General features: G+C 40.8%; 1 protein-coding gene and 1 long non-coding RNA gene across 2 annotated transcripts in view; one reads left to right on the forward strand and one right to left on the reverse strand.

The window, feature by feature from the left end:
• The window catches only part of LOC129698047 (uncharacterized), a 186452-nt gene that overhangs the window by 37699 nt on the left and 129650 nt on the right, over positions 1-19103 (reverse strand). Inside the window, exon 3 of the mRNA XM_055636885.1 lies at positions 11137-14121. Coding sequence (XP_055492860.1) covers positions 11137-13494 — 2358 coding nt within the window. The 5' untranslated portion in view covers positions 13495-14121. The remainder of the gene's footprint in view (positions 1-11136; positions 14122-19103) is intronic.
• LOC129698051 (uncharacterized) lies at positions 698-6396 on the forward strand. Its single transcript, XR_008723611.1, has 3 exons — positions 698-2855; positions 5182-5367; positions 6289-6396. It is a non-coding gene; the product is annotated as an uncharacterized LOC129698051 (long non-coding RNA).

Here is a 19103-nt window from a genome sequence, read left to right on the forward strand (position 1 = left end):
GTTATCCTTGGTTCTGAAAACCACTGCTTACGTTTTGTTTCCCAATGAGCCAATGAAATTCACCGGTCAGCACCAGCTACAACCTACGAGAACCTTTAACCTCCTGGCGACCCACTAGGACCGCCTGGCGACCCACCTACGGCACGAGAATTCTCGCTACTTTCCATGGCGGCTTAATTCTGGTCAGCGCTAATTTCTCAACATGCTGAAACATTTGCACGACCATCATGAGGCCGCGACTAGTTCCCAGAATGTGGGAACTGCTCACAACCATGAAGGCGACTACCCGGCAACCACCCGCGAACATCTGGTGACCAGCTCAGCAATTATAAGCTTCTTTCTCAAATAGTGTCCTGGGATCCTTTAGGTTTACCTAAGAACGCAGAAGGATTCTCAGCTTAGTGCCTCAAGACGGATGTCCGACTGAAACACCACAAAGCAAATTCCATCCTTTTTATCCTTCAACCGTCAAAGTCTCCCACCACTTCCACAACACCAAAGCCCCCACCTACTGCAGAACACTGATCTCTCCTCACATACCAGTCTCCTTACTAACCCACCAATGTACCCAAGCCTCAAACCTCAACCCCTATCTACTGATCTTCCTCATGCCATGATAGATCCACGTCCTAAGGCACTCCCCTCCGACCCCTTCACACTCAACATCACCAGTCTCTCACCTGACCTAGTTAGATGGCAGAGTAATCTTAAAGGTGACTGGACAACTCTTGTTTCTATTTCTCAAAGCAAAGTTTTCTGGAAGTAGGGATTCATAAAAGCAAAAAGTGCAAAAACAGGTCCTTGCAGCCAACATTGTCCATACTCTGTAAGGTAACTATCTTCGCTAATCCCATTGTTTACCATAGGCCCATATTCCTTCGTGCCCTTCCTATCCAAGTACATGTCCAAATGTTTTTAAAACACTATAATTGTACCTGCCTCCTCTGGGAGCTTTGATTAAGTTTAGTATAGTTACTGAAAGATTAAGTTTTACATTGGGATAAGGCAATTTTACTAGGTTGGATTATGATATGATAAAAGTGGACTGGAAAATAGATATTTGAAAATAAATCAGTGTCAGAGCAGCAGGGGGCACTCAAGAAGGAGATGATGATGTTCCCAGTAAAAGAAAAAGAGGAATTCTCAAATGCAAATTTCCATGAAGATACTAAATAATACGCGCTAATAAGGCTATAAAAAATGAAAATTATAACAAATATCAAGAGTTCTAGTCAAATCCTCTTGAGCATACAGGATTGAACGGCAGAAGAAAATTAGGAAGTAAAATTGTGCTTGAAAAATGTTAGCAGCTAAACTCAAGGAAATCCTTTGGTGTTCTAAAAATATGCTAGTGGAACGATCTTAATATAGATAATGGTAGATGTTATTAGTCCTATTGGATACACAGAAAAATAGTATGAAAGGAATTAGTGTAAACCATGTTATCACTTTCCATTCTTCTTCAACTGCACTTAGCTCCAGAGGAATGGAAGATACCTCATGTGGATCATTTATTTAAAAAGTAAAAAGTTGCGACCTAAATTCTTTGATGTACAAGTGAATGCAGGGTGGACACTGATATCAGGCGGACATGCTATTGTAAGTGGTGGAAATGTTACTGGAAAAAAGACTTGGGAGTTAAAATGTCAGTATTTAGAGAGGAAAAGGTTAGGATCAGTCACAAATTTGTTGGAATGTTTGGGACTAACTGACTTAATAGAGTTTTTTTTAGAGAGGAGGGGACAATAAAGGTAGATCATTCAATGTAGCCTGGACGGATTTTGGACACTTCACAAGCTTCACATGATTCAAAGTGCTGGAGTAACTCAGCAAGCCAGTCAACATAAATAGGACTTATCCAGGTATGCAGCCTGACCCACTGGTAATTTGTGTCCAATTTTGGAAAACAGTGTCTGCAGTTCCATATTTTTTGACTCAGTAAGCGAACACAAAGGATAATTAATTTGAGTGATTCCATGGTTCAGTATGAGGTGGAATGCTTTTTGTGATTTGTGGCCTGATGGGCGGAAAATACTCAATTTGTGCTGTAAACCTCTATAGCTCAACATCCTAGCCTGTTCGCTGCCACGATAGCGGACTATGTATTTAATGGTTCAGTAGTAATCATTATACATGTGGACAGCATTAGCTGAGTCAGCAGCCAATGATACTAATGTACTCACATTCCTATTGACTCAGCATTTATGCCATGAGCATTTGTTGAATCAGCATGTATAAAATCAACTTTCAATGAGCAGCTGTTTGCTCATTAACGAGCATTCACTGGGTCTTCGTTCCCTGACAGTTTTATCACTGATTCATACAAGATTCAGAATCAGAATAGTCTGCATTCCACAAGATGGTGTTTCCAGATATCAACCTCCCAGATTCAGCACTCTAAATAATTAAATCTTCATCTAAATCATATTTTTGACCTTTGTGGGAATAACAGATCAATGGTTAACTTTCCACACTAGTAAAAGAGATGTCGAGGCTAACTATCTTGAAAAAGTAGTTGAAATTTAAACCAAATTTAAATGCCAATAAATAACCATAGATTTTTTGCAAACCTAGTTGCAGTAATAGTGACATTGAAACTACAGGAGTGACACTAAAAACCTATCTTGTTTTGGAAACAATATCTTCCATCCTCATTTAGCCTGGCTTCAGATTCTCAGCAATGTGTTCGACACTTAACTGCTCTCTGAAGTAGTCTTGTAAGGGGACAGGGCAAGTGGGGGGGAGCGCTGCCTGAGTGAAATTCACACGGTGCAAAGCCAATGTGATACAGACACACACCGCGATGAACAGGAAGGTTGGCGCTGTAATTAAGAAGCTAAAAAGCACAGTGTATGGTAAGTGCTTTAAAAGAGGGGGGGAGAGGGGGAGAAGGGGGAAGAAGGAGTGGATACAACTTTTAAGAAGCCAGAGCCATAAAGCTGTGAAGCTCGGCAGACATTAAAGGGCCTGTCCCACTTAGGAGACTTCCACAGCAACCTCTGGTGACTTTGCCCGCCACCCAAGGTCGCTGAAAGGTCGCCACAAGGTCACAGGAGGTTTTGGTCACTCTCCATAATTGTCTAAAGTGGTTCCCATGTGGTCGAGGCTTCATCTAGGTTGCTGCTTTTTTTTCATCATGATTAAAACCGGCTTCGACTAAAAATAGGTCGCTGTTTCGTTGAAGAGCAGTGGAGTGGGGTCGCTATTTACTTACGGCAGTCAAAGGCAGCCATAGGCCATGTCCTTCACTGACCGGACATTTTGATTGGCTCATTGGAGTTTCACGACCTAGAAGGCCCACTGGTAGGTAAAATGCCTGCTAACTCTATTATCTACTAGACTAAGTGGGACCCGTTGGGTTCCAGCATCACATGGGAGGGCTGGTCACCAATGCAATATTCCACCTCTCCACCAATTCCAATATTGCTCGCCAGTGGGTGGGGGGCTTTCTGTTGTGCTAATATGGGTGTTGCGGGCCAAAGGTACTGGTTTCCATAGGGCTAGTATAGACATAGTGGGCCGAATGGATTCTTGGGCTGGCAGCCAACTGTTGCAACGATTTAAAAAGCCAAGGCAAACAATTTGGCAGCAGCCACCTGACAACCAAAATCCATTTTGTGAACACAAACTTTTAAAAAAAGGCGAGGCAAACAATTGGGCAGCAGCCACCTGACATCCAAAATTCATTTTGGGAACACAAACTTTAAATAAAAAGGCAAACAATTTTGCAGCAGCCATATCGAGGGGATTCACCGTGGAGTAGACGTGCGTTCAGTGTTATTCACAGCTCAGAGGCGTGACCCTCTCGCTTTCTGGGTCTGGCAGAGAATGAGTGAGGCACGACACTTCCAGGTTTTATAGTCCCTTCTCCGTCCCCCCTGCCGCCAGTAGAGAGAATGGGGATTTTTTTTAAAACATTAACATCTCTCTGATTTGTCATCGATGGGAAAAATCCTCTGGTCCCGGAAGGCGGAGGGGGGCTCTGAGCAAGGTGGCCATTAATGTCGGCCGTAGGTGGCGGCGTTCTCTCAGAAACCGCAACACAGTGGGCCAAAAGCAGTCAAGATCAGACTTTTAGTAATATAGATATCTATATTACTAAAACTAAGATCTAGACCACTTTCTCTTTCTGTTTCGTGATTTCCGAGGGAACGCCGCCACTTACGACCGTCATTTTTGGCCACCTTGCTCAGATGCAACCTCCGCCGGACTGGACCAGAGGATTTTTCCCATCGATGAAAAATCAGAGAGTTATTAATGTTTTTAAAAATATCAACATTCTCTCTGCTGCTCCTGCTGACGGCAGGGGGGAGGGACTATAAAACCCGGAAGTCTCGTGCCTCACTCAGTCTCTTCGAGATGGTGGAAGCGAGAGGGTCACGGCTCCCTGAGCTGCGAATAACACTGAACGCACGTCTACTCGATGGTGAGTCCCCTCGATGTGGTTGTAAAGTGGTTGCCAAATTGTTTGCCTTGGCTTTTAAAAAGTGTTCAGAAAATGAATTGGTTGTAAAGTGGTTGCCAAATTGTTTGCCTTGCCTTTTAAAAAGTGTTCAGAAAATGGATTGGCTGTAAAGTGGCTCCCAAATTGTTTGCCTTGCCTTTTAAAAAGTGTTCAGAGAATGGATTGGTTGCAAAGTGGCTGCCAAATTGTTTGCCTTGCCTTTTAAAAAGTGTTCAGAAAATGGATTGATTGTAAAGTGGCCGCCAAATTGTTTGCCTTGCCTTTTAAAAAGTTTGTGTTTAGAAAATGGATTGGTTGCAAAGTGGCTGCCAAATTGTTTGCCCTGCCTTTTAAAAAGTTTGTGTTCAGAAAATAGATTGATTGTAATGTGGCTGCCAAATTGTTTGCCTTGCCTTTTAAAAAGTGTTCAGAAAATGGATTGTTTGCAAAGTGGCTGCCAAATTGTTTGCCTTGCCTTGCCTTTTAAAAAGTTTGTGTTCAGAAAATGGATTGATTGTAAAGTGGCTGCCAAATTGTTTGCCTTGCCTTTTAAAAAGTTTGTGTTCAGAAAACGGATTGGTTGTAAAGTGGTTGCCAAATTGTTTGCCTTGCCTTTTAAAAAGTTTGTGTTCAGAAAATGGATTGATTGTAAAGTGGTTGCCAAATTGCCTGTCTTGGTTTTTAAAATCGTTGCAACAGTTTTCGGATGGATAAAGCGTGAATAAACATTTTATTAGATCAGGACTGTGATTGGCGCTCATTCCGTGACTTCCGCTTAGTGGCAAGATGGCGCCGATAACGTCATTTCCGGCAAGATGGAGCTGAGTGCGTCATTTCCGGTTCGTGGCAAGATGGCGCTGACTGCAGAAGGCATAGTGAAGACGTTGTTGAATAATTCAAGAGAGCTGACTGCTCTGTCTATGGTGAGTGTGTTTGTTGGACGTTATTTAAAACACGTTTTTTGCTTCAGAAGCAGCAGCCTCTACAGGAGACTTTAAACGTTTGAATCATTCGGTTTACACACTATGTTTTACCACGTTCTGAAGTTACTTGGCATTTTAGTATTGGGTGTGTGTGTGTGTGTGTGTGAGTGTGAGTGTGAGTGTGAGTGTGAGTGTGAGTGTGTGTGTGTGTGTGTGAGTGTGTGTGTGTGTGTGTGTGTGTGTGTGATGTAGAGTCTGTGTGAGAGAGTCTGTGTGAGAGAGTCTGTGTGAGAGAGTCTGTGTGTATGTGAGTGTCTGTGTGAGGTGGAGGGTGTGTGTGTGGTCAACAAATAGTACGAATAATAGTATTTTGTAGTTCAAGGCTTATTCGTTATGTTTAGTAGCCTGATGGCTGTCAGGAAGAAGCTGTTCCTCAATGTGGATGTTACAGTTTTCAGTTTACAAAAGTCGGACATGACTCCAGAAGTCGGGCATTAGTCAGTCAGTCCACAAGCCGTGATTCAGTATGTCAGTCCAGAGGCCATGATTGAGTGAGTGGGTCAGTGCAGAGACCATGAATTAGTTCCAAGGCAGTGAGTCCAGAGGCCTTGAGTGGGTCGTTCACCGCCCCCCCCCCACTGGCATCCCCACCTCAAGACGCTGCCCTCCGCCTGGCTATAGGCTCCCCCTCCTGAAGCCGCCCCTATCTCCCGCTGCAGGACACCCCCTCCCTCATCAGTCCACGTGAGCTCCCGCCTGAAGCCGTCCCCCTCGTTTGCCACCCCCCACCCCACCCCGACAGCCCCGCCTCAAAAAAATGTTTTGCACAAATTCTTCAGTGAGACCAGAGGATTGAGAATTACAACAAATTCTAATCACTCAATCTCTCTATTTTAAAATTGTCTCTTTTTTTATCAACAGCAAATAGCCATCAAGAGGCAGTGAGCAGCAGAACACAAGAGACACAACAAGAAAGAACTTAATAATTCTCATCTTTAACATTTAAATTGTTCTTATATTTTAAGTCATTCACATTTAAAATGTAATAAATCCTTTTTCCACTTTTCATGCCTGCGTGTTCTTCATCACAATGGGAACTTAATAGGCAGGAATGGCTGCTCTGTGGAAGAGCCGCTAAGAGTGCATGAAGGGAGGTTGTCGGGAGATGGGCTGAATGCGTGGGGGGGAGGGGAATGGCAATGAGAAGAGTGGGGGGATGAAGGGAGGAGGGGTGACTGAATGAACTGCCACCACACCAGCCGTGACTGACTGCACTGCCAGCCCACCAGCTGTGAGTAAGTGAACTGCCAGCCCACCAGCTGTAAGTGACTGAACTGCTAACCCACCAACCGTGAGTGACTGCACTGCCAGCCCACCAGCCGTGAGTGAGTGAACTGCCAGCCCACCAGCTGTGAGTGACTGCACTGCCAGCCCACCAGCTGTAAGTGACTGAACTGCCAGCCCACCAGCTGTAAGTGACTGAACTGCCAGCCCAGCAGCCGTGAGTGACTGCACTGCCAGCCCACCAGCCGTGAGTAAGTGACTGCCAGCTCACCAGCTGTAAGTGGCTGACCTGCCAGCCCACCAGCCGTGAGTGACTGCACTGCCAGCTCACCAGTCGTGAGGAAGTCTACTGCCAGCCCACCAGCCATGAGTGACTGCACTGCCAGCCTGCCAGCCCACCAGCCCTGAGTAAGCGAACTGCCAGCCATCCAGCCATGACTCACTGAACTGCCAGTCCAATAATCCATTCAGTCCACCCTCTCCCCCTTCTCTCTCACAGAGTCTGCACCTGTTTTGGGCACAATATCTGGCAGTTTCTCTGGAAACCAGACCCTTCGGCCCACAACACCCATACTAACGCAACAGAAAGCCCCCCGCTCAGCAATATTGGAATTGGTGGAGAGGTATAATATTGCGTTGGGTGACCAGCCCTCCCGTGTGGGTGACCAACGGGTCCCATTTAGTCTAGCACTTCTTAAAACTGCCACCGAAATATGTAAAAATCTCAGCGTATTTGTCTGGTTTTCGAGAAAATACTGCTCCACTTGCCTGGGTAAGTGCATCACCAACAATACTCAACATCATCATGCTGAAGAAAAATGTCATGTTCATATTTTATTAATGATCGATGTTAACACCTGTAGTATATATATGGTGTAGCTTCACTATGTCAGTATATAGCAGCTAACTGTCTAGGTTGTTTACTTGGGCCACCTGAACAACTTGGAAGTTTTTTTTCAAATGTTAGTAATGATTTGACTGGCACAGATTCTACTAATTTTGGAGTTACATGTGAGGCAGAAAACTATGTTGAAATTGTTAAGCTACCATGCACAGGAACTGATACATTTTCTAAGCACAAATTTCTGGGTTGTTTACTTGCTGCAGTAAAACTGCTAAAGTGATTTGTATCTGATCTCATCTTCCTAAGTGCTTTCTCCAACAGCCTTCAAAAAGATTACAGAGGTATCCTTCACTGTGTGATCATACTTTAATCATTAGATGCAAATTACTATACATCTCAAAGGGTCAAATCCTTAATAAAGCAGTCTTTGATCAAACAAAATTGCTGTTACAGGGTGATTTGATAACAATTAAGCTTTTTTAAGGTTGGTCATCTTACCAGCTATACTAAATGCCTCCTAAACATTTTGTATAGGTTAACTGAATGATCACTATTGCATTTTACATTTCATCCATGGATTTAAAATATTTTTTATTAATGCACAGTAATATAATATTTTCTGTGTGGAAGGAACACTTCAAAATACACCATCTAATTTGGACTATTGTTAGTTACCAAGAAAATATCAGAAAAAATGATGATTCAACCTACATTTAAACCAAACGCTAACAATAGTGTTTTTTATATTGATCTCAACACATAGAATTATGCATTAACTTTGGCCGAATTGTCCTTCCCCAAAGACTTTTCTCCAATTATGTAGGTGAATCTTAACACTTCTGGGTCAAATATTACACTTGTTGAATACTTTAAGGAAACTGCAGGAGAGTTGTTATGTCTGTGGCATTTCTCAGATACATAAATTCAGAATATATTCACAGCAAAACCCTCTATTTCATTAAAAAGGAAATCATATCTTATACTGATGTTCACACAAAAACTCAGAAACAAAATTATGAATGTGACATTTATAAATATGGACTTTAGCCTCTATGATGGGGGAACTCTTTAATATATGATATGATATGGGTTGAGGTTGAATCAACTATATGAACTGATTTGTGGGACCTTAATACCACATTGTTAATTAAGTATACTGTCTGAATGTATGGGGACAGCAGGATGCAGTTGCAGAGAACTTCCAATGACCACTGTTCTTAAACCCTTGGAAATGCTGAAGAGGCAGATGGACTGAAATTGCACAATGACCAGGAATATCCATAATATTCAGTTTTAAACATTTCCAGTATTTGCAGCATTTTTTTCTTTGTATTCTTATAGTTTCTTGATTGTGGATTCAATTGGTCCGAGAACATGCTACAACAGATCTAAAAATTTAGAGCATACCTTCAAAACCATGGCACAGAGACATGGCAGTGTTTTAGTAATAAATAATTACTGAATCTAAAAAATCGTTAAATGGGCCTACTTAAAAACAAACAATTAACTCGTCATAATTTAAAAAGCACTTAGAAAACCCTTCAAATATTCTGCAAAGTGGGCAGCATCTACAGAACGAAAGGAAATATAAAAGTTTGGATATTGCCCTTCTTCAGAACTCACGTTGGTTTTGCTAGCCATTCTGCTGCTGAATGACCTGTCGATTGTTTTCAGCTTTCCAACACATGCAGTATTTTATTTTTAGGAGGGGAATGATTCCCTCCATTCCTGCTTTACTATTTCAACTATTTGAATTACTCACACATTTAATATTATACAGTCATCGTTCTTACTGTTAGGAAACTTTGCACTGAATCCTACTGCTCGTGTTTATACTCATAAACACCAGTAAGTCTGCGGGCCAGTGTATTTGCACCAAATACAGAATTCTCAATCTTGTTGACGGGTTCCTGTGGCAAATCTGTCATTAAGTCTACCATTGGGAGTGTGAACTTGCTGATATTCCCCAGCATTTGTGTGGAGAATTCGTTCATAGGCTCTGTGCCAAGTTAAACCTGACAATGGATGCCCAACTAAATTTGATTCAATCAGCTCTACTGGTATAAGGAAAAAAGTAAATAAAAGACACAACATGCTGGAGTAACTCTGTGGGCCAGACAGCATCTCTGAAACACATGAGTAGGTGATGTTTCGGGTCAGGGCCCTTCTTCAGGGAAGTTAATAAGAATAAGTTACATTAATTACCTGCATTTGCTGTAACTGTTCAAAATTATTTGAACGTTTTTACATGTTATTAGCTGATTTATAGTTCTTTTTATTTCTATTCAGTTCTTATTGCTCTATATTTCTTATTCCTTTTTAAATGTATAATCTTTTTTTAATTTGCTTATTTCATTTTTAATAATCTTTGGATGCTTAAGAATATTAGGCATTTCAAAGCATTCTGATAGCTTTGACAAATGACTAGGCTGGGAGGATGGCTTAGCAGTCACCAAAGGTGTTCTCGGTAGTTTTTTTGGCCCATTTACTGGCTTGCTTTTGTCAAGATCCTGCTGCCATACAAAGTCTTGTAAATTGAGACCCAGCCACTTTTTCCAGCTTGACATGTGATGAGAAACTGTGAGCATTTTCACAAAGGTAAAAGACAAAATAGGACGCAGAAGGTATGAGCTTTGAAGTAAATTGACTTCGTGAGATTCAAAGATATGATTTAAAGACATGAAAGGCATGAAAGGAAAGAGAAGATCAAAGGAAAGGACTGCCCATTAAAAAAAAAGTTGTGTGTAGTTGGAAGATGCAGGCATAGTTTTTAATAAATATCTGCTTAATAAAAGAGAGGAGTGATATTATGAAGTCAAAACACTCAGCTTTGGAAATTATCTCTTTTCTGGGACTATATTAAGGGGCCTAACTTTCTCTAAGCAGTTAAACTGCAAAATCTTGATCAACTATATCCTATTCACTTTAACCTACCAAGGTAGGAATGAGATGGATTCTCACTGTCATTTTTCAATCCTCTCATGCCACAGACATTGTCAAAGGATGGAAATATGTGTAGCGGCAATTGTGAAACTTCTTTAAAAAAAAGGGAAAAGGCAAAGACTAATTGCTTCAATTGGTTATCTCACTCAAATGAAGCCTTTGCTGTATTTTGTCCAGGTAAAGATGTTAAAATGTAAATAAATACCATCCACTGTCTCTCGAATATGCAATCTGCATAGGGAAACAGTATACTAACCAAAATGTAGAAACAAAGAATTGCAGATTCACAAAAGGGCACAAAGTACTGGAGTAACTCAGCAGGTCAAACAGCATCTCTGGAGAACATGGATAGACAAGGTTTTGGATCGAGAACCTTCTTTAGACTGACTGTAAGGGGTAGAAGAAAACTGGAAAAAGAGAAAAGCAGGTCAAAGTGTGGCAGGCCCTTGTTATGTCATCCTATGGCCTGCCACACTTTGTCCTGCCTCTCGGCTTATCAAGCTTTCTCCCCCCCCCTCCACAATCAATCTGACGAAGGGTCTCGACCCGAAATGTCGCCTATCCATGTTCTCCAGACATGCCGCATGATCCAGTCAGTTACTCCAGTACTTTGTATTTTTTTGAGTATGCTAATTAAGTTTAATTTGTCAATATTGAACTCAAACACATATATCCAAAATGTTAAACGTTGTTCTTACCTCAGAAATGCTCTCCTCGATACATGTTTCAGTAGATTTCTTTAATGTGATCTCACCGGAAGTAGGTATCATCCTGGGAAAAGTTTTCCGACCAGGTGGTTTAATTCCAGATACCATCAATCCGGTTGTATATATCTTAGTTCTTTGTAATTCTGGTTTGTATCTGTCGTGAGAAGAACCAGGAACACTGAGCACTGAGAGAGGTTTATTTTCACATGACTTGATTTCTTTTAAAACGGACGGTTTAGCAATTGATTCGGACCATGTTGAAAGTTTTGATGACAGTCCCATGTCATTGTGCATAATATCAAGTGGTTTCACCTGAATTGGTTTTCGAATATATGTTATTATTTTCGGTCTTACATATTTGGGTTTTGGAATGAGTTTAGCTTCAGTTGCCCCTTCATACTTGGGTTGGTCATTCATTTCTGCTTCTCCTTTGTGTGTTAGCACAGTCCTGGGATACTGTATAATTGGCTTTGGGATTCCGCTATTATAAACAGCTTTATCAAGAACTTTAGAGAATGAATTTAATGACTGCATTTTCCCTGAAAGAGGGATAGGCACAGGTTCTGGCAATTTTCCAGCATGTAGTAACGAGAGCTGTTCAAAAGCAGAATTTGGGGCATGATCAGTAACTTGCATACTTATCATCTGTTGAAACTGTGGGCAAGTACTAAGAGTGGAATTTGAACCCATTGAGACCAGTAGGTTTTCAGCAGGCCGATGGTCCGCAGAAACACTTTGTGGCAGATTTTCCAGAGTTATGATTAAATTACTATTTATTTCATTCACTTTCTGTTGAATTGGTCTTTCTGTCTTTCTTGTGGAAGTTTCATTGCTATGCTGACCAATTTCATCTTTTGATGTCAACAATGCTGCCTCATCTAGAACTGAATCCGACTCAGAAATATGTTGCTTTGATTTGCCCGACTCTGTGATTTTCAGCTCATCAGAATCTTTCTTTTCTGTCATTTTAGTCATGCTTTTCACTTGATCTGTTTCATGTTTTAGTAGACTGCCATCAGTCTCTAAAGAGTGCTTTGTGTCTTCACTTCTGATCACATTGATTTCAAAGATATCAAAATGGCTGTTAAATTCCTGCTTAGAAAATGTATCAGTTCCTGTGCATGGTAGCTTAACAATTTCAACATAGTTTTCTGCCTCACATGTAACTCCAAAATTAGTAGAATCTGTGCCAGTCAAATCATTACTAACATTTGAAAAAAAACTTCCAAGTTGTTCAGGTGGGCCAATAAAATGCTGGGCACCATATTCAGCCTGCTTTCTTTCTTTACAAACCTGACTCAACAATACGGAGGCAGTGTTTTCAAATACTGAGCAGCCTTTGGCAGAAGTTTCTAATAGGTGTTCTTGAGGGCTCTTAACGTATTGCCCTGTTGTGCTGTCTTGTAGATCATTCAGCTGCATTTCCTCTTCGGTTTCCGATGGAGGTGATTGTTGACTAACATCACAAGGATCTGTACTCCCATTTCCCTTAAAAATATCTCTCTTGTTTTGAACGTTCTGCAAAAATTCAGCTGTTTCCTGCCAGTTACTCACAGAATGACAACTGTGATCAGTATTTATGTTATATTGGTTGGATAATGCATTTAGGTTTACCTGGACTTCCAATTTATTAATGGGCACCAGCAGTTCGCCATCTGAACACACAGCAGATTCTATCCTTTCACATTGAATCATGCTTTTGAAGTCAGGTTGTCTTTCTACATGTGTTTGGGTCTCTAGGACTGAATTCATATTTTTTGAGGTAGGCATGTTAGAATTAAATACATCTGAGGTCAAGTCAAGTGGATCAGATGGAGACATGGCTCTGACCAGATAGGGTGTTGTATGCTGTGAATTATACGTACTATTTGCATCCATGCAGAATTCTTGAAAATTCACAGACTCAGCACAACAACTAATCATTGAGACATCCTCAGATAAACACCCAACAACTCTTTCTGGTGCTGTCTGCTTTTCATTAGGTTTTTCTATAGAATTGGTGGAAGAAGAGTCCTTAAATGACAAATGTTTGAAATGATTTTTTTCAATTTTGTCTGCAACATCTGTTTTTGGCTGCTGTAGTTCAACAGCAGCGTCAGCTGCATAACTATTCTTTCCTGTAGAATAACAATCCTTTTCAATTTGAGGAACACCGGCAGCTTCACCTGGAACATATTCCCAATTTTCCTTGTTAAGACACTGTGAACTACAACCTTTCTCATGGTGCATGGTTGCTTCGGTTTGTCTGAGTTCTGCACTTTCAATTATGGTGGGGAGATGTTTCTGTAAACTCCAGGTTGGTACTTTTTCCCATTTCACCTCGAACATCGGTTGCTTGAGGTGCCCCATCTTGATTCAAAGAAACATCCAGAAATTCATTTGGCAATAGTATATTCTGTGGCACCTGATGTTGTTCATTCATATTGTCAGCTGTTAGATTATTTCTCTTTTCCTTTTCTTCTATTGTAGGAATCTGGGATACTATTTGATTTGCATTACTGTCTCCATCTGTTCCCATTGGTTGATCATTGTTGTTCTTTTTTTCCTGTTTGTTGCCCTCTTTGTCAGTGCTGAACATGCTGTTAATAACTGAGGACGTCATCTTCAATCTCTCTTGCTGTCACTTTAAATTATTAACAGGCCATTTAATCAATGGTCTGTGATGGATAGATGTCAAATATGTTTTTGTATTTTTAGACTAGAAACATAAAAACTTCCGTTGATAATGTACTTATTTATATGATAATTTGTTAGTAAAAGAGCCGTGTGAAACAGAGCATCTTTCCTCAGCCAACTTGGCAGATCAAAAGTACTTTTGACCTTCTCACTGCTGTATTCTTCATTCATGAATTGTTCTTTTCTTTCATATTCATCCTTGTCATTCTTTATCACTTGAAAACAACTCAACAAATCAGCTTTGTTATCTTTGTTCCTGCTGTTTATTCCTTAATGTAATTGTCAGTTGACTTGCGGAACCTGCAAAATTCATACAGAGAAGGAGACCATCAGTGCCAACTATCTGAACATTTGCCAAGTTCATAAAATATACTGAAATGACAAATGTAACACAAATATGATACATTCTGAAGAACCAAACAATTCAGAAATAAAGCCAACATTACTTTGCGTTCTAAAAAGTATAAAGGATTAGAAAACAAGCTTTTAACTGCTTTAGTAACAAAATATAATTGCTTATGTATTATATCACAGGAAAGGTCAAACATTATTTTCCACAAAATACTGATAACATGAAATTATCAGCGGCATTTAATGTCACTCTGCATCTTTCAAACTAATTCCACTGTTGTATTAGGATAGTCCCCATAGTTGACTTTTCTTTTTAATGTTGTCTATTTCAGAACACATTAAAAGCAATTCCAGAATGTCAAAAAACAGCTGCACTGCAAAAACGTACACTTGGTGCTACAGTGGATAAATAATTAAAAGTGGTTAAAATTTTTGAGACTTTCAACTACATCCTTAAAATTGGCACTTCCTCAGATCAATGTGTCTATTAAGCACTTGAAAATCTATACATGCATCCAGAAAATAGCCAATTTTTGGTTAATGTCAAAATGCTTAGCTAATAGGAGGACTGGCCAAATTGTGTGCCTTCCACCACAGTGATGAATGCTGTGGTGGATGTTTATGTTAAAAATTTATTGTGTTTTTGTGTGTGCCCTTTATCATTGTATCGCTGCTGACGTATCATTTCACTTGCACTTTTTGTGCAATGTGACAAATAAACCGTTGTATTGTAATAAAAATGCATTGAACGTCTGGCAATTAATTAGTGGTGAGAAAACGTAAACTATTCCATCAAAGGTCTGCACTATTTCACGAGCAGGTCGTTGAACAACTGTAAGATCAATCATGATTTTTTTTAATGTATATGCAATTACCGTATTTCCCGGCAATGAGGACGTTATTTTTTACTCTAAAATATGGCCCGAAAATGTACCTGCGTCTTGGAGGCCAAAGGTTAGCTTGTTAGCCCAGAAAGATAGACTTTGGCTAAATCGTTTTTAAAACATGGGGGGGGGGGACAATGAGGCCTAACACAGGGGTCGGCAACTTATGGCCCAGATCTGGCCTGTAACCCAAACTCATCCGGCCCGCAGGTGTATTTTTTTTCAATTAGTTTTCGCGACCTGGGAACTGCAGCCAGTCCCGGGGCACGCAGGCGACCTGGACGCTACAGCCAGACCTGGGTCAAGCGAGCCGACCTGGGAACTGCAGCCTTTCGCGGGACACTCAGCTGACCTGGGTGGCTGCAAGCAGCCGCTGGGACCAGACAGCGGAATAGGCCATCACCTCAGCGCCTTCTACCGGCCGGCCTGCCAGCCAGCCACGGTGTCCTTCGGCACAGGCACAACCGGTGGGTGGTGGTTGGCGGGTAGCTACTAGACGGAAGGCTGGCTACTCCATCCCGGTCTCTCTCCATTATGTGATCTCCCTGAGGCAGGAAGTCCCCATCCCTCAGACCTGAACCGCACGGCACATTGTGGGACAGGCGAAGATGGAGGCTCCCCGGTCCAGATTGCCTCCTTGAAGAAGTTTCACATCTTCCTTTCTACTGACTAAACCAAACCCTTGATCCTGTCCCGCCAGCCTTTTTACAAAGTGTAGCATCTCATAATGGGGGTGCGTCTTCATCTTCGGGATATACGGTAACGAGTTTTAATTGCACAGTTGAACGGTTATCAGTATTTTTCATTGGTTCTTTGCTTTTGCAACCTCCAATAATATCTATACATAACTAAAACTATGATCTTGTTATCTTCTGTTTTGGTTGGCTTTCTAATTGTGCAAAAACGGTTTGCGATAGCGCTATGATTTTTTGCCAGTTCACTCACTGTTCTCCTGTGCTGCGAGTGTACCAAGTTCCGATTGGTTGCGTGTCCCCTTCAATGCGCACAAGCTCTCATGCCAGAAATAGTTTTTTTTTAAATGAGATGTTCTGAGAAGCCCTGAACCTTGGGAGAAGAGCAGAGAGCAGAGGAAGGCAAGTCTGTGTTTGACTGGGCAGCACAGTGATACAGCAGTTAGTGCTGCTGCCTCACAGTTCCAGTGACCATGATGGAATTAAAAAAACTTTTGTTGCAAATGTAAAAAAAGACAGAAATTGTTGGAAGTACTCAGTGGGAAGTAAAACAGTCAACTTTTCAGGTTTAAATTTTAGACCTGGGTAGAATCTCAAGCTCAAATGTTGTCAATGTGGCATTAATGGGCCTGTCCCACATAGACGACTGCAGGAGACTATCGCAGGTTGTAGCCGGTGTTGACCTGTGAATTTCATTGGCTCATTGGGGGAAAAAAAGGTAAGCAGTAGTTTTCAGAACCAAGGATAACTGACCGGTAATGTTAAATGTCCGCCAAGCTTCACAGCCGTGTATCTCTGACTTGTTAAAAGTTGTCTCCATTCCTTCTTCCCCTTCTCTCCCCCCCTCACTCCCCCCTCTTTTAAAGGACTTACTGTACACTGTGCTCCAACTGTCTTTTTACAGCGCCAACCTTCCTGTTCATCGCGGTGTGTATCTGTATCATCTTGGCTTTGAACCTTGTGAATTTTTTAGACAGCGTTCCCCCCGCTTGCCCTGTCCCCCGCCTGCATAACGGGCTAGTGAAGGAGCGATGTGTTTGTGTGTTGTCCCCACTATGACAGTCACCGTTCCAATTGCCGGTTTTTCAGGCGACTGCTGGTAACGTGACAGTCGCCGGCAGTCAGTTGAAAAATCGACTAAGTGGCCCATAAGTAATTTAAGGACTTATGTAACACTGGATGAAACTGGATCCAGATATCGGATGGAGTCGCAGGCCCAAAATGAAAGCAATTTTCATTTGTCCTAGAATTCAGTCACTGTGCTAATCCTGCTGCCGCCTCATGCTAATAGATGGAGGGGCAGGTTGGGAAGCCCCAGCTTTCAAATTAAGTATGTAACTCCAGGTGTTTGGTTGAGACAGTGCTTTGCTACACTCCTCCTCTCTCAAGCAATTCTCTCATTCTTTTCTCTTCCTTACACCATCTCTCTACACCATCCGCCATCCCAATTCTGCCCATACTCCATGTTAACCCGTCCACTCAATCTCCCGCATGCTACATTTGTAACATCTCACACTGGACACAAGAGATTGTGCATCTTTAGAAGTAGTTTAGCATATCAAGCTAGGCTACCAAAAATATTTATTGGATAATAAATGCTGTCTTTGCCAGCAACACTTACATCTCACAAATGAACACCTCGTAAGGTGGTGCTTCCAGCTGGAGAAGTGTATGTAGAAACCTGAACCTAAAACGTTCAAAGCAATTTTCACCACCACAATTCTCTGGGAACATAACATTCCTTTCAAAAGTGTAGCTGCAAGTAAAATGCTCTCTTACAGCCAAATAATGCTTAACTCAGTGTAAGAGATTCTTACTGAATATTATTTTTTTTAACTAAGCATAAGAATACATTGAAGCAGATTCTAGTCTGAAACTGCATTAATTGCAAAAATTACTCTCTGATTTGCTCATAGTCTAATAATTATGGCAATGATACAGTTCATATAAAATCAAGGAATTCTAATAATATCAGACAGCTGAGTGCACCATTTTCTTCTTCTGATCAATGGACGAGAGCAAAATCCATATTTTTGTCTATATAAAAATTATTATTTATCCAGGAACGTAGCAATTAATTAATTCTTCAAAGTGCACATCATATAAATAATAATTCCATAAATTAATGATTAAAAGAAAAATATGCAGTAGAGACACCTATTTTCTATTGTGTCAAATGGCCTACTTACCTATTGTACACTCTCACTGCAAAAAAGCACTATCTGCATATTCACCAAATGGGTTATTTTGTGCCACATATTTCCATTCTTTGTTTCAGAAGTTCAAAATCATTGCTTAGACAGTAATCTAACTCAAAAGGTTCTGGTGAGATTTAAAATAATTTCCTTCTATTAAAAGTAACTATTATTTTGCTTTAGATTTACATCACTTCCTTATTCTAAGAATATATCTATTGTAATTCCAATGCCAGAAGACAATTAAGTAGGAGAATAACTCTGACTTCTACCTATTGTGATGACTTCTAATTGAATGCTGAGCAAACCCGAGTGTGTATGGATGGGTGTATGCGTGCGTGTATGCGTGCCATGTAGGAGGTGGGGAAGAAAAGGAATTATCTGTTACCACCAGCAGATTTTTTTTCCTTGATAGGCAAATACATAAGTATTTAAATACAATTCAGCAGCTAGAGAGCACTACAAAATAATTGATTTCCTTTTCTACCTCTCTTTTGGTTATCACTCATCAGCTACTGCCTTTGAATATTTCATTAGTAATTATTCTGTCCCCTTATTACTTCAGCAACCATGGAAATCTGCCAGATATTAAGCACTTTTCAAATATTTATTTTTAATCACAAATTTACTGCTTGCTACTTCACAGGAAAAAAAATGTATTGGAGAATTTATGCAAACTATTGAGTGGGCATAAATTATACAGCAGTCAAGAACAGCCTGTGCACATTGTCATACATTTTAGCAGAAGTGGAAGCAATAATCACTTGGCCTTGACATTTCATGACTGAAATCAACTGCAGCTGCTGCACCTATTTTCAACATTGATCTTTTGTAAGCATTAACATCTATTTGATATTTCCATGCTAGTCACTTAATTTTTCTGCTACATCATTGCTGCTTAAGATTTCCAGCAGAAATCTGCCTGAGAGCATTTATGATTCTCATGGTGAAATACCAGTTCATTTAGGCAATACTTTGATTTAAATCAATTTATCAGTGTGCTTCCACTTTGGCATGCAGAGTCAAAACAAGGTACTGAGGTTACATAATGAGAGGGATAATGCCTTTTTTTAAAACATAACCCACCGGTTCAATTGGCCGGCAAACAGGAAAGGGCTGATCAGAAACATTGGCAATGCTTTTGACAGCATTTATCTGGT

This window comes from Leucoraja erinacea, chromosome 6 (assembly GCF_028641065.1).
Source record: "Leucoraja erinacea ecotype New England chromosome 6, Leri_hhj_1, whole genome shotgun sequence".
Lineage (NCBI taxonomy): Eukaryota > Metazoa > Chordata > Chondrichthyes > Rajiformes > Rajidae > Leucoraja > Leucoraja erinaceus.